This window comes from Cucurbita moschata, unplaced genomic scaffold (assembly GCF_002738365.1).
Source record: "Cucurbita moschata cultivar Rifu unplaced genomic scaffold, Cmos_1.0 Cmo_Scf00022, whole genome shotgun sequence".
In the NCBI taxonomy this organism is placed as follows: Eukaryota; Viridiplantae; Streptophyta; class Magnoliopsida; order Cucurbitales; family Cucurbitaceae; genus Cucurbita; species Cucurbita moschata.
Window position 1 is genome coordinate 525,572 of NW_019268538.1, and position 13,351 is coordinate 538,922.

The 13,351-nt window shown below is 35.4% G+C and overlaps 3 protein-coding genes across 4 annotated transcripts; 1 reads left to right on the forward strand and 2 right to left on the reverse strand.

Annotated features, from left to right (window-relative positions):
- Positions 1 to 66: 66 nt before the first annotated feature.
- On the reverse strand, positions 67 to 1,402 carry LOC111459606 (heavy metal-associated isoprenylated plant protein 30-like). Of its 2 annotated transcripts, XM_023102593.1 has the most exons (4): positions 1,146 to 1,402; positions 659 to 734; positions 232 to 578; positions 67 to 170 (listed from the first exon to the last, which is right to left on the reverse strand). In XM_023102593.1, the coding sequence occupies exons 1-3, from the start codon at positions 1,311 to 1,313 to the stop codon at positions 256 to 258; spliced, it is 567 nt and encodes a 188-aa protein (XP_022958361.1). In that variant the 5' UTR covers positions 1,314 to 1,402; the 3' UTR covers positions 67 to 170; positions 232 to 255. The 2 variants fall into 2 exon arrangements, with proteins under 2 accessions (XP_022958361.1, XP_022958360.1); XM_023102592.1 differs by having other exon boundaries at positions 72 to 578.
- Positions 1,403 to 4,077: 2,675 nt separating this feature from the next.
- LOC111459601 (putative alpha-L-fucosidase 1) lies at positions 4,078 to 6,455 on the forward strand. The gene is made up of 3 exons (XM_023102587.1): positions 4,078 to 4,676; positions 4,761 to 5,000; positions 5,676 to 6,455. The coding sequence occupies exons 1-3, from the start codon at positions 4,126 to 4,128 to the stop codon at positions 6,361 to 6,363; spliced, it is 1,479 nt and encodes a 492-aa protein (XP_022958355.1). The 5' UTR covers positions 4,078 to 4,125; the 3' UTR covers positions 6,364 to 6,455.
- A 4,042-nt stretch (positions 6,456 to 10,497) lies between these two features.
- Positions 10,498 to 12,033, reverse strand: LOC111459603 (B3 domain-containing protein Os03g0120900-like). The gene has a single exon (XM_023102589.1). It carries the CDS (start codon positions 11,743 to 11,745, stop codon positions 10,705 to 10,707), a length of 1,041 nt encoding a protein of 346 aa, XP_022958357.1. The 5' UTR covers positions 11,746 to 12,033; the 3' UTR covers positions 10,498 to 10,704.
- Between the last annotated feature and the right edge of the window lie 1,318 nt (positions 12,034 to 13,351).

The following is a 13,351-nucleotide window of genomic DNA, read 5'->3' on the forward strand; positions in this document are numbered from 1 at the left end:
TTACCCCTAATAATCCGCACTAGTATATATATTTTTGCCTTGGTACAAATATGTATAGAAGCTCGATTTGGTAACATAAACGTGGTTATAATAATATAAACTCATGCATACAAATACAAGGAAAAAGAAAGGAACAATTAAACTGCATTTTACACACTTTACTGATGACTTAGAAACAACATATGAAATCATCAACCCTTAAAATTCCAAGATACACTTAAAAGCTAGGGCTCACGTTCATATATCATCATATATTTACATGACATTACAAGCATTGACATTGTCATCATTGAACATGTTGCTCACTTTGTCGTCGCCTCGATGAGATATCGGAATCGTTCCGTGCTTCTCTCCGATATTATAGCCATGCCTGTAATAGTTATAGCTCTCTTTGAACTCACGAGTTGTATCTTTAAAGTAATCAGCAGCAGACGTGAAGTATAACGGTGGCTCTGGGTACGGCCAAAACTCTGCCCTCTTCCCAGCCCTTCGAACCGCCTTCAACACCTTGTTTCGATCGACATATCCAATCACCGTCACCTTCTCCAGCTCCAAGTTCACCTCAACTGAATCAACTCCTACACAAAGCAAGACAACCCTAATCATGTTTTTTCGTAACTAAAAACAACCCTTCTTTTGTTTCGGTTCTTTTATGTACCTCTAAGTTTGTAGATCGCATCTTTAACGACCCGTTCACAGCCACTGCAACACATCCTGACTTTTAGCTCAACAGTCTGTAAAAGCACAAACCATAAGCAAATAGATAGATATAGATTCTGTGATGATATTATTATTATTATGATACCTTTGTTCCTTTTGCTGATCTGAGAAAAAAGAAGAACAAAAGAGAAAGAACCCTTCCATAAGGGGTTTTCACATCTACAAGATTCTCACATCCAATAACCCTTTCTTCATCTCCCTCTCCTCTTTAAACAAAACAACTAAAAACAAGAATTACACCTTTAAAATTGGGTTTTTTCAAAATTTCAAAGCAAACCCACATGAAAATTCAACACAAAAAAGCCAAGAAACATGTAAAAATTTGAAATTTTCACATCCCCATCATAAAAGATCGATTTTTTTTCACTTTTGAGCATAAAAAAACAAACTTTATCAACCTTTCTCCTGAAAAAGAGAGGAATTACCTGCAAGGAAAGGGGTTTGGGCTTTGGCATGTTGAAGAGGATAGGATTGAAGCTGTTGTGATGATTTTGATGACGACGATGATGATGATTATCGAGATTTCCGAAACAACGTAGGAAATACGAGTAAACGACAGAACCAAACGTAGCTCTATGGAGTACGGTAGCCATAAACTTGTTTATATAAGAGAAAGAGAGAGAGAGAGAGAGGGAGGGAGGGAGAGAGAGAGAGAGAGAGAGAGAGAGAAACAAAGCACAAAAACTGAAAACAGTCCCCAGCCTTTGAAGATATTCCTATGTGTCAGAGGCATCCTGTTTAGAACACAATCGCTTCCTTAATGCTTAATCCAAAAACCACTTTTTCCCTTCTTAGGAGAGATGAACTCTACAAAGTTATTAATCAAATCCAAATCCCAAAGTTTGTTCATTGCTTTTGTGTTTAATTAACTTAGTAAAACCTTGAGAAGAATGGAATCAAAATGGAACAAAATGAATGGGAAAAAGTTATGCTTTTTGTGAAGTTTTTTGGTCAATTGATGAAAAGGGGTGTCTCTATATTGTGATGTGGATTGGGTTTAGGGAAAAGGGTAAGCTTTTATTCAGTAAAAGATGTGAACTTTGATGCTCAGAGTAACCAATAATATATATATTCCAAATATCATCTTTTTTTGGTTCTTCTACTTTATGATAATAATTAAATTTGGAACACCCCACCACAACCAATATCTCTTTGTCTTTCTATTTTATGTCCCGAACCTTTTATCTCTTAATCGAATATATCACGTTAATTATCATTGGATTGTGTTCACTCTCAAGGTTATCCAATTGTTTATCTTGATTATGATATACTGTGAAATCCCACCTCAATTGGAGAGGGAAATGAAACATTTCTGGAAACTTCTCTCTAATAGATGTGTTTTAAAACTGTGAAGCTAACAGCGATACGTAATGAGTTAAAGCGGATAATATCTACCAGCAGTGTGCTTGGACTGATACAAATGGTATTAAGGTCATACATCGAGTGGTGTGTCAATGAGGACGTTGGCCCCCAAGAGAGTAGAGAGATCCCACATCGATTGGAGTTGGGAACGAAACATCCCTTAGAAAGGTGTGGAAACTTCTTCCTAACAAATATATTTTAAAACCGTGAAGCTAGCGGCAATACGTAATGAGTTAAAGTGGACAATATCTACTAGCAGTGTGTTTTGACGTTTACAAAGCTGTCCAAAGAGTGATAATTTGACATGACTATTATATTAATTAAAATAAATAAAGGCGGCGAAATCTAACCTCATATCAAAATATCATTTCGTCAATTCAACCAACATGTTAAATCCTTCAATGGTGTGGATATTCTTACCCGTATCATCGCTATTACTTTTCGAGGACTTCGATCACCGACTGTGAACCGTTAGTTCATTTATTTATTTGAAACATTGAATTAAGATTTACAACGTCGAGTTTAGAAGCCTCGATCGATCTTGGAGAAAGAGAAGAAGCCATGGAAAGCAGTAAACTACAGCAGAGACGAGGAGAATATTAATGTGTATTGTTGTTTTCTATGTGTCCACTTGTTGGGTATCATATATGAATTTAATATCCAACCACTTACGTGTAAAGGACAGCATATTTGATTTAGGTTTAGATTTTGATGTAAGCTCATTGGCAAAGAAGTATATTATACACTTTTGATTGAAACCAAACCGGGTGCGAATATAAACCCCACTCCACCCAACAAGGTAATTACTTGGAACAATATCCGATAGCAGCATTCCATATGACATGTTTTGTAGAGGAAAAAATCGTTTAATGTTATAAAATTGTGAGATTCCACATCAATTAGAGAAGAGAACATGTGCTAGCGACGACGCTGGGCTTAAAGATGGTGGATTGTGAGATCCCACATCGGTTGGAGAGAATAATGAAACATTCAGCAAACTCGTTATAAAACCTTGAAGGAAAATCCAAAGAAGACAATATCTGCTCGCAGTGAGTTTGAATTGTTATAAAAGTATAGATATCCAAAACATGATGAACAACATTGGGGCCGGGTTTCTTAATATATGATATCAAGTTGAGTGATCTTGAAGACGTTAGACTATCAAATGGCACATGTTGGTCCAATAAAAGTACTGCATTTCGTCTGGTTCTTGTTATCTCATCGAAAATTCGATATGCAACGTCGTGGATATCTCACTGTCAAAGATCGTCGGTTAGTACTCTTTCCCTCCCATGTTCCTTTTTTCTTTTTTCTAGGATTCTTCATACTTAATTATTAATAAAAAAAAAAACTTGAAATTCGTGTTTGAATAAAGATTTACAATATATTAATAATAGTATTGAATAATTTTTTTCATTCCACTAAAAAGATCATAAAAATAATATTTTGTGGCACATGATGAATTAAATATTGTTCGAAATTTAAATTATATATGCTTTTGTGAAACACATGATGAATTATATATTAATAAGAAGAAAAAGAAAAAAAAAGAGTTTTATGTAAATTAATATTAAAATAATAATAATTTATAAGTTTACTATTTTTGTTATTTGATTTTAAATAAGATTAGGTTGTGGTTATTTTCAGGAAAATATAATAATAATAATAATAAATAAATAAAATCTAAGCTCGTAACTGACTACGGCTCCAAACTCCAATAACTTTGACTTTTTAAATCTTTTAAATAAACCACTTATTTTTTAAAAAATAAATTTATAAATACTCTATTTACTTCTAATTTTTTTTATTTTTTCTTTGGTTATATATATTTTGAAAATATTTTTAATTCAACATAAATTTGTAATAATGATATGGTATTAACCGTCTAATATTATTTGAATTGCTGCCAGTAGAGCACGCTTAACTATAGGATTCATATTACTAAACCATCCAAAAAAAAATTATTTGTTGCGGCACATTATGGTCTGACCTCTCACAATCCTCTGTTTCAAGAAAACACAATTGAGCTTTATAAATCCATCCATGGCAGAAATGGGTCACCGTTTTTCCTTCATCTTCACCCTCACATTGCTCCATTTTCTCCATTTCTGTTCTGCAAAGCTCGGGGTCTCAACGCCGCCGCCATTGCCAATCCTCCCACTCCCTTCTTTCTCCCAATTGAAATGGCAACAGAGAGAAGTGATTATGTTCCTCCACTTTGGGCCCAACACTTTCACCGATTCCGAGTGGGGCACCGGCCGCGAGTCTCCCACCGTCTTCAACCCCACAGCCCTCGACGCAGCACAGTGGGCAGCCACCGCCGCTGCCGCTAACATTTCTCTCATGATTCTCACTGCTAAGCACCACGACGGCTTCTGCCTCTGGCCTTCCAAATACACCACCCACTCTGTCTCCCGCAGCCCTTGGAAGAATGGCCACGGCGACGTCGTTAAGGAGTTCGTCGACGCCGCTGCCCCCCGTGGTATCGACGTTGGGGTGTATTTATCGCCGTGGGATCGGCATGATCGGAGATATAGCCATGAATTGGCGTATAATGAGTATTACTTGGCTCAATTACAAGAGCTTCTCAACAAGTGAGTTACTTAATTTAATTTCTGATAAATCTCTATGCTTTCAATTCTTTTTTAATTAACAATTTGGATTTGGATCTATTTTAGCTATGGGAATGTGAGGGAGATTTGGTTTGATGGAGCAAAGGGTAAGAATGCTCCAAACATGTCATATTACTTCTCCGATTGGTTTGCAATGGTGAAGGAGTTGCAGAGCTCCATCAACATATTTTCGGATGCCGGACCCGATATTCGATGGGTCGGAGATGAGAACGGCTTCGCTGGAACACCGTGCTGGTCAACCATCAATCGTAGTTCGCTGGCAATCGGAGCAGAAGGCATTACCCAGTAAGTATCTCTTGGTATGAACCATGACTCTCCACAATGGTATAATATTGTTCACTTTGATCAAGCTGTCGTGTGTTTGTTAGGCATTACCCAGTAAGTGTCTCTGGTTAGAAACAACGTCTCTCTACAATGGTATGGTATGATATTGTCCACTTTAAACATAAGTTCTCGTGGTTTTGGTATTGGTTACCCAAAGGTTCATCAACCCAAAGGTTTATACTAATGAAGAGTATTCTTACTTATAAACCTAGGGGGAGTTCTCTCCCCACAATCCTCCCTTCCAACAAAGTACATCATAGAGCCTCCCTTGAGGTCTATGGAGCCCTCGAACAGTCTTCTCCTTAATTGAGGCTCGACTTCTTCTCTAGAGCTCTTGAACAAAGTGCACCATTTGTTCGACACTTGAGTCACCTTTAACTACATTTTCTGGACTCACAACTTCTTTATTCAGCATTTGAGGATTCTATTGACGTAGCTAAGTTAAGGGCATAACTCTAATACCATTCTAGGAACGACTGTCCATAATAGTATGATATTGTCCACTTTGAATATATAAGCTCTCATGTCTTTGCTTTTGTTTCTCTAAAAGGTCTCGTAACAATGAAGATGGTATTCCTACTTATAAACTCATGGTCTTCCTTTTAATTAGCCAATGTCGGACTCCTTAAATTGCAGGTACCTAAACGAAGGAGACCCAGAAGGGACGCATTGGGTACCCCCAGAATGTGATGTATCCATAAGAAATGGGTGGTTTTGGCACAAATCAGAGTCCCCAAAGAGCTTAAAAACGCTCCTGGAAATCTACTACAACTCAGTGGGAAGAAATTGTGTTCTTCTCTTCAATGTCCCGCCCAACTCCACAGGTCTAATTGCCCAAGAAGATGCCCACACTCTCACCCAATTCAAAGCTGCCATACACACAATTTTCTCCTCAAATTTGGCTCAAAATTGCTCCTTAAGAGCCAGTAGCCAAAGGGGTGGCAAAGAAAGTGCGTTTGGGCCTGAAAATGTGTTGGACAATGACCATTTGTGGACTTATTGGGCACCCAGGGGAGCTGATGCTGGTGGTGACCATTGGATTGAGATCAGAAGTCAGCAGAAGCAAGGGCTGAGATTCAATGTGGTGAGGATCCAAGAGGCCATAGGGCTTGGTCAGAGGATCAAACGGCATGAGATTTACTTGGATGGGAAGAGGATTGTGGAGGAGAGTAGCGTTGGGTATAAGCGGCTGCATAGGATCAAAAGTGGAGTGGTTTGTGGGGAAGTTGTGAGGGTTAGGATCACCGAGGCTAGGGCTGTTCCTTTGATCTCCTCTTTGGGTCTCCATTTGGACCCTTTTTGGGACCCAACTGGGCTTTCATGACCTACAAGTTAAGGGATGGGAGGCCCTATTGGCTACTGGGCTAGTTCTGTCTCAGAGGACTTGCCACATTTCTTTTCAAATAATCACAATTTAGTATTATCAAAATTATGTAATAATTTTGTTGGGTAAAGTCTTAGTATTTCTAATTTATAAACCCATTTTATTTCCAATCGAGTTCCTTTGTTTTGATCGTATCAGCCAAGCTTATATAGCAACATTCTCCACACAAAATAACGGGATATGTGGCTCACGGAAACTAGTTAAAAAAAAACCCAAGATTAACTCGATAGTGTCAAGTAAACGACAAGCAACAACAAGTGAAGGAAGATCGGTTGTTCACGTCCTCTAGCACTCGTGCGGCGTACATCCCTCAACCGAGGAGATATATAGCAATATATGGCAGTTTTAACACAATTTTTTTTCTTCAAAAACCCTAATCTCAGCTTTTGACTTTGGTGAAAGTCAAAGTTTTTGTTTCACTATAATACATTTATTAACCCTCTACTCTACTTAGCATTAACATATAAATAAGTAGATGAGAAGGGTTGATGGGCATGCATTAAGATAAGTAAGAATGGTAGTGTTGTGTTGGGAAGGGTGTAAGAAAGAAGCAGAAATATGGAGAAAGGGATGAAGAAATTAAACAACAAAAGCTTAAAAGAGTAAAGTAAAGTATGGAGATTGAAAAGTAGGGAAAAGTGAATGGACCAAATAGGATTAAAAAATGGTCCAAACCCTATTCCATTCAACAACGAGAAGGAGAAGGAGGGAGGTGATCCAAAAAGTAATGGGGTTTTCAGGGAATTAGGGTTTCTTTTTCTCTCTTCCCTGATGGATATGGGAGGAACATGAAGGGTCACTTTCCACCCAACCTTTTGTATATATACATACATATATTCAACGCTTTGCACTGTCATTGTTCAATGCTCTGCCTCAAAACAAAGCTCCAGCCAAGCCCCCTCCCCCTACCTGCCTGCCTACGCTACCCAGTCCCCCACCGCCTTTTTCTTCTTTTCTCGAGATTAATATTAATAATATCATACTATTGTGAAAGCTCGTGGTTGGTTTATCTTAATACGCGGACAGAATCAAAGAAAGAAATAAAGCAATGTGCAGCAGAAAGTTATTTAATGATCACACAAATCAATAAATCAATAACAAACCGCTGACATATATCTTAATTTGATCTTCTTTTTTTCTGTGGTTTGTTTGTTATTCATTTATCGAGTTTTGTGGTCAATAAATACATATCTGTTGCATCACTGCTGCCTACGTTTTGTACAACATTGGCATTTTCGCTTTCTAATTTGCTTCCCCTTCAAATGTCAACTCAGTTGAGACGCCATATTTCGACATAACATGATTAGGGGTATTTAGGTCGGTGTTGAGTTGAGTTGAGATATTTTTTTAAACCTAACTAAACTGTTCCGATCCTAAACTTTTGGACTCAAACCATTTTTATTAAAAGATGAACCTAACCCAACCATAAATATTCTAATCATTTATTCAAATTTTTACTTTTAATAAAAGTAAAATTTGCCAAAAAAATTTAATATATATTTTAAAAGATAGTTTAAAATTATTTTTAAGAAAAGTCGTAGAATCAATAATAAAATTGAGTTATAAAATAAAATAAATATGTGTATATTAATAATATTTTAAAATTAACAGCAATAAATTTAAGTTGGTTTGGTTTAATTTATAAAATCTTCATTTATTGGAATTTAAGACTGTTATAAATTTATAATCCAACTTAAACGATATAGGTTGGATTATGTTTATTGAATTTTTCAGTTTATCGAGTTTTTTTTAATACCTGGATAACATGTTAATCCCCGTTAAATTAAAATTAAAATTAAAATTAAATAATAAGCTATTGGATTACAAAAAAATTTAATTTTTTTAAATTTATATTCTAATTACATGTATAGTATCTTTATTTATTTCTAATTTCAATTTATTTTATCTCTAATGTAATTTAAAATTTTAATTTTATCTTTCACTCTTAAGGGTAAATCCATTCTAAATAAATTATTCAAAAGTCTCTAACCCTAATTTCAATTTTTATTTTATCTTCTCACCTTTCCCTTTCCCTTTCCCTTTCACCTGTACGTTGCGAGATCCCACGTAGGTCAGAGACAAAAACAAACAATTTCTTATCATAGCATAGAAACCTCTTCTTAACATACACGTGTTTTAAAACCATAAAAAATGACGATATGTAACATATCAAAACAGACAATATTTTTTTTGCTTGAAACCGCTGTATTTTTCCTTAAAAGAAATTGTAGGGCATCATTTTGCCCCACTTGCACCACGACACAATCTCTTTTTACGATAAAATGCGTGTCACAAGTTCAAATCTCTCCGCCCAACTTCTATCTTTACAAAACAAAAGAATGGCTAAAATTTATCGAGAAAATAATTATGATTATAAGATGGAAAAGAAAGCGAGTTTTGCATAAAGGAAGAGGGAAGAAGAAGAAATGAAATTGTGTTTGTGAATGGAAAACCAATGATTTGGGTGTCACATGGTAAGCTCCTCCAAAGTCCACAAAAGCTGCTACAACAATTTTGGGTATAAACTCCATTAATAAATACACAACAATTGGCCTTAAATCCATTTTTTTGTTTGGAAAGTGTGTGGTTTTTGTTTTGGGGTTTCTTCGGTCTCTTTCAAAATCAATGATTTTTCCCTCAAAGCTGACAGAGATATGGTCTCTTTGGGACACACGTTATCTCTCTCTCTTCTTGCTTCCTATAAACCTTTGCCTAACCATATCACTCTCAAAGTGGCATTGCAGCCTCACCCACAGCCACCGCCGCCACACCCACAGCTGCCTCAGGCTAACTTTAGGTTTTTTTTTTTGCTTCTAATAGTTGAATTTTGTAGGGTGGAATAAGAATCTTTAGGGGATTAAGGTAAGTAAATGAAGTATCGATTAAAGGTGAATTTTGAGATGTGATTGTGAATAATATCGTCCTTGCATTAATTATGATATTTTGTCACACCCCACTTTATATTATCACACTACTTGTTCCAAACCATGGAGAAATCAACAAGTAATCAAAATGTCCCCCCCTTCAAACCAAAAGGGGAAAAAAAAATAATAATAATTTAATGATAAGAAGGAATGTTATTGCCCTAGTGAAGAATCAAATTCCATTATAAAAAAAAGATGTATAGATTAGATCGAATGTTTTAGTTGATATGCCAAAATTTCATCATATATAAAAATGACCAAAATACCCTTATACATTTCAGCTCAACGACAACCATTGTTACACTGCCTCTGAGAGTTGCTTCAAGCGACCACTTATACATTTCAGCTCAACGACAACCATTGTTACACTGCCTCTGAGAGTTGCTTCAAGCGACCACTGATGACTCCTCTCATAAGTTATAATAGTTAGTCGATTATAATTTTTTTGGATATAAATTTAAATTTACAAGTTCATAGTATATAGTATTGAATAGTCGTATTTACGCATATATAAGGCGTAAATTGAACGTAATTTATTTGATCGTGTACGAATATTTAAAAATCGTTACTTTGAAACAAAAGGAAACCTAAAAGGCAATTAGCTAGATTAGTACAGTACCATAGAAAAGCCATTGATGATGATGATGATGAAGAAAGCTACCAAATCTAATAATTAATTCCCACCATAATGAACATAAGAACGGAAGGAATTAATGAATCCCCAACTATATACAACACAGCCATTATGCATACATAATAATCAATGCCAAATCAAATCCCAACTTGCAAATTTCCAGATACAAACAACAAAATAATTCAAACAGAAATTCAATATTTCCTCCCAAGAAACATATAACTTCATAGCTTAATAATTTTAATGCAACAATAATGAACATAGTCCCAAAAACCCAACCGTTTTTTTAGTTCAACAGCCAAAAATCGAACAATTTTTTATAAGGATGTTAAACCATAAAACTGACCGTGATACGTAATGAACTAAAACAGACACTATCTAGTAACAGTGGACTTAAGATGTTATGCTATCCGTCGAACATCGTGGCATTGCATGCAAATAAGCAAGAGGGAAAGTTAAGAAGTAGGGTTAAAGAAGAGCAGGGCATGCCCAAGGAAGCAGTGACAAGAACAACACTTAGCTGCCTCTACTAATTGATCCCATACTTCATTCGTTCATTCATTCATTCACAGAATCCAACTATTATATATATATATATATATATAAAATGTTGTGATTTGATTGGAAATTGTCATCTATTTTGGTTTGATTTGGTTTGAAATTGGACATACATAATATATTTGGAACCTCAGAGATGTGAAGTTTACCTGTAAACAAGGGAAGTCAATTGGAAGGAGCGGTGGTTTTGGGGTTTGAATTAGAAGAAGAAGACAGTAATAAGTCACATTCATCTGAAGAAGATGACATTATTGGGCACTCCATCTCCATATTTACACCAAAAAGCCTCAGCCTTGATCTCTTCACCGGCGTATCTTCTTCGCTGTAACTCTCTTGGACCGCCATCGAACCACCACCACCACCGCCACCGCCACTACTCATATACTCCGGCTGCATCTCGTTCTTCCCCTCCAAACCATCCCCTAATCTTGAGGCTCTCCCAAAAAACACCATTTCTGATGACGATGATGATTCGACACTCCCATATCCGTAAGGACAATACCCTCTATTCCTATCATACATACTGTTAACGTTGCTGCTGTTGTTGTTGTTTATTCGCGACATGTGTGTGTGGTCCTGCGGTGCTACGGTAGCTGGATGATGATATCTAGTTGCTGTTACGCCGAGTGGTTGCCATACTAATGACCCCCAAGCGGTGGTGGGCATGACGATGCTTGGTCGGATGCCGATGGGGTGGTGGTGATGGTGGTGGTGGTGGTCAATTGGAAGCTCCGGGCGACGACGCCAGTCAATGTAAAGACGATCTCTTCCAATTTCACCAACTCCACGTTGAAACGAGACGACATCACCGGCGTCAAGACGCTTCTCTTTAACGAATCGACTCCAACCTTTAGTCATAACATAACTCTGGCTACTATTCCAGTAAGAGTAACGAAACCGCCACGATTTCCCGTGACGATCTTCGAAATTTAAAAGCAAACCCTTTTCATTTGTTGATGAATCTAATGGGAAAAACCTCTCAGCATGTTGCTTTGGAATCACTAACCGATTCAATTTCCCAACATCACTCGGCGTCACCACTTTGTCAAACATATGTTCCCTCTCAACCTCTCCTCCACCACCTCCACCACCACCACCACCGTCGAAATCCACGGCGGCGGAACTAGCTTCCTCCGCCGGCTCCAAATTCAGGCCATTTCTCGAGCGAAGATGGTGATTTTGAAGTGAATTGAACCCAAAATCCATCCTTTAACAAAACCCAAATCGAAATTTTGGATTTTGAAGATCTAAAGAATGGTGGGTATGTTTAGGGTTGGAAAAAAATGTAGTAATTTGAAGAACAAATTGAAAAGCACCGACGTTAAAGAAAAAAAAAAAAAAAAGAATTCCCAAATGATGAACTAGTTTGTAAGTAAGTAAATGAGTAACCAAAAGAAAACAAAAAAAGAAAAAAAAAATTGGAAAAGAGTTGAAAATAAGAAGGAAAAGGAAGGGTTTTGGAGTGATTGGTCCCTCATAACTCATAGGGAATAGGGAATAGGGAATAGGGACCCCATGAATTATCTATCTGCTTACGCCTCTCATGTGACCCTGTCCTTCTCCCAATTTATATTCTTTTTTTTTTTTTTAAATATCACCCTTTTAATTAATTTTTTTTTTTTAGGTTAATTTAAATTAAATACAAACTCCTAAACTCTATACCCATTTGCGTCAAATTAAAAAATATATATATATATATATTAAGAGTTTTGATTGTATGTGGACCGATGTATCATGTTGCTTGCCGACCATTGGTGTCTTGACAAATCCAAATGTTTGACTTTTTTTGCTTTCAGAATTAATCATGTTTTAAATACTTACTGGTTTTTTTTTTTTAAATAATTTAAAATTGATATTAATATTTCACATAAAAGTAATAATAATAAAACTTTGTGGAGGAAGAAATTTAATATTAATAATTTAAATTTGGTTTTTGGTTTTGAAATCTTGAAAAGATCTCTAGAATATACCCTACAAAATATTGGTCCAGAGTTTTGCCGACCACAATTTTTAAATCATTTAATATTATAATTCAAATATTAAAGATAGAGACTTTTGCCTAAATCAAAAAGCTACAAATTCAACTATATTTCACTCGAATAATTTACAACTTAAATACCAAAGTTGCACTCAAAATAATAAAATTATGCACAAATAAATTTATTATTATGTTTTTATTGATATAAAAAAATTATATTAATAAAATTGACTTACTAAGTAAGTCAACCTTAATTAGTATTAAAATTTTCAACCAAGCCTAAATTAATGTTTTTTTAAAAAATAATATTACACCGTCCAAAAAATAAGACACACATAAATGTATAAGATAAAACTTTATAAAAAATACAAAAAAAAAATAGAAAAGATAAGATAAGTGGATAGGACCACAAATTAATGCTTATGACATTGGAAAAATTAGTATAATAATTAACTTATAATTAAGTGTTCGATAAGGTTATAAATTAATATCAGTTTTTTTTTTTAATGAAATTAAAATAAATAAAAAGCACATTCCCCACATGTGACGGTCTTGTCCCCTTCAAAGTCTCTATCCCCCGCGCTTTCTAATTTCGATTTCTATGCAAACTTTCTTTTTTTTCTTCCATTTTTTTTCGTATCAAATATCTATCGACAAATCAATATTTTCGTCCGTATTTTTATATTTTCAAAGATTTTAAAATGACACGTAAAAATATGGACAAAATGTTAATAAAATATTTATTTATGATTTTTGAATAAATATAAAATGGACAATAATATTTGGAGCACCGCAATTAACAGTGACGTTAATGCTTTTATTCAAAATAATTAA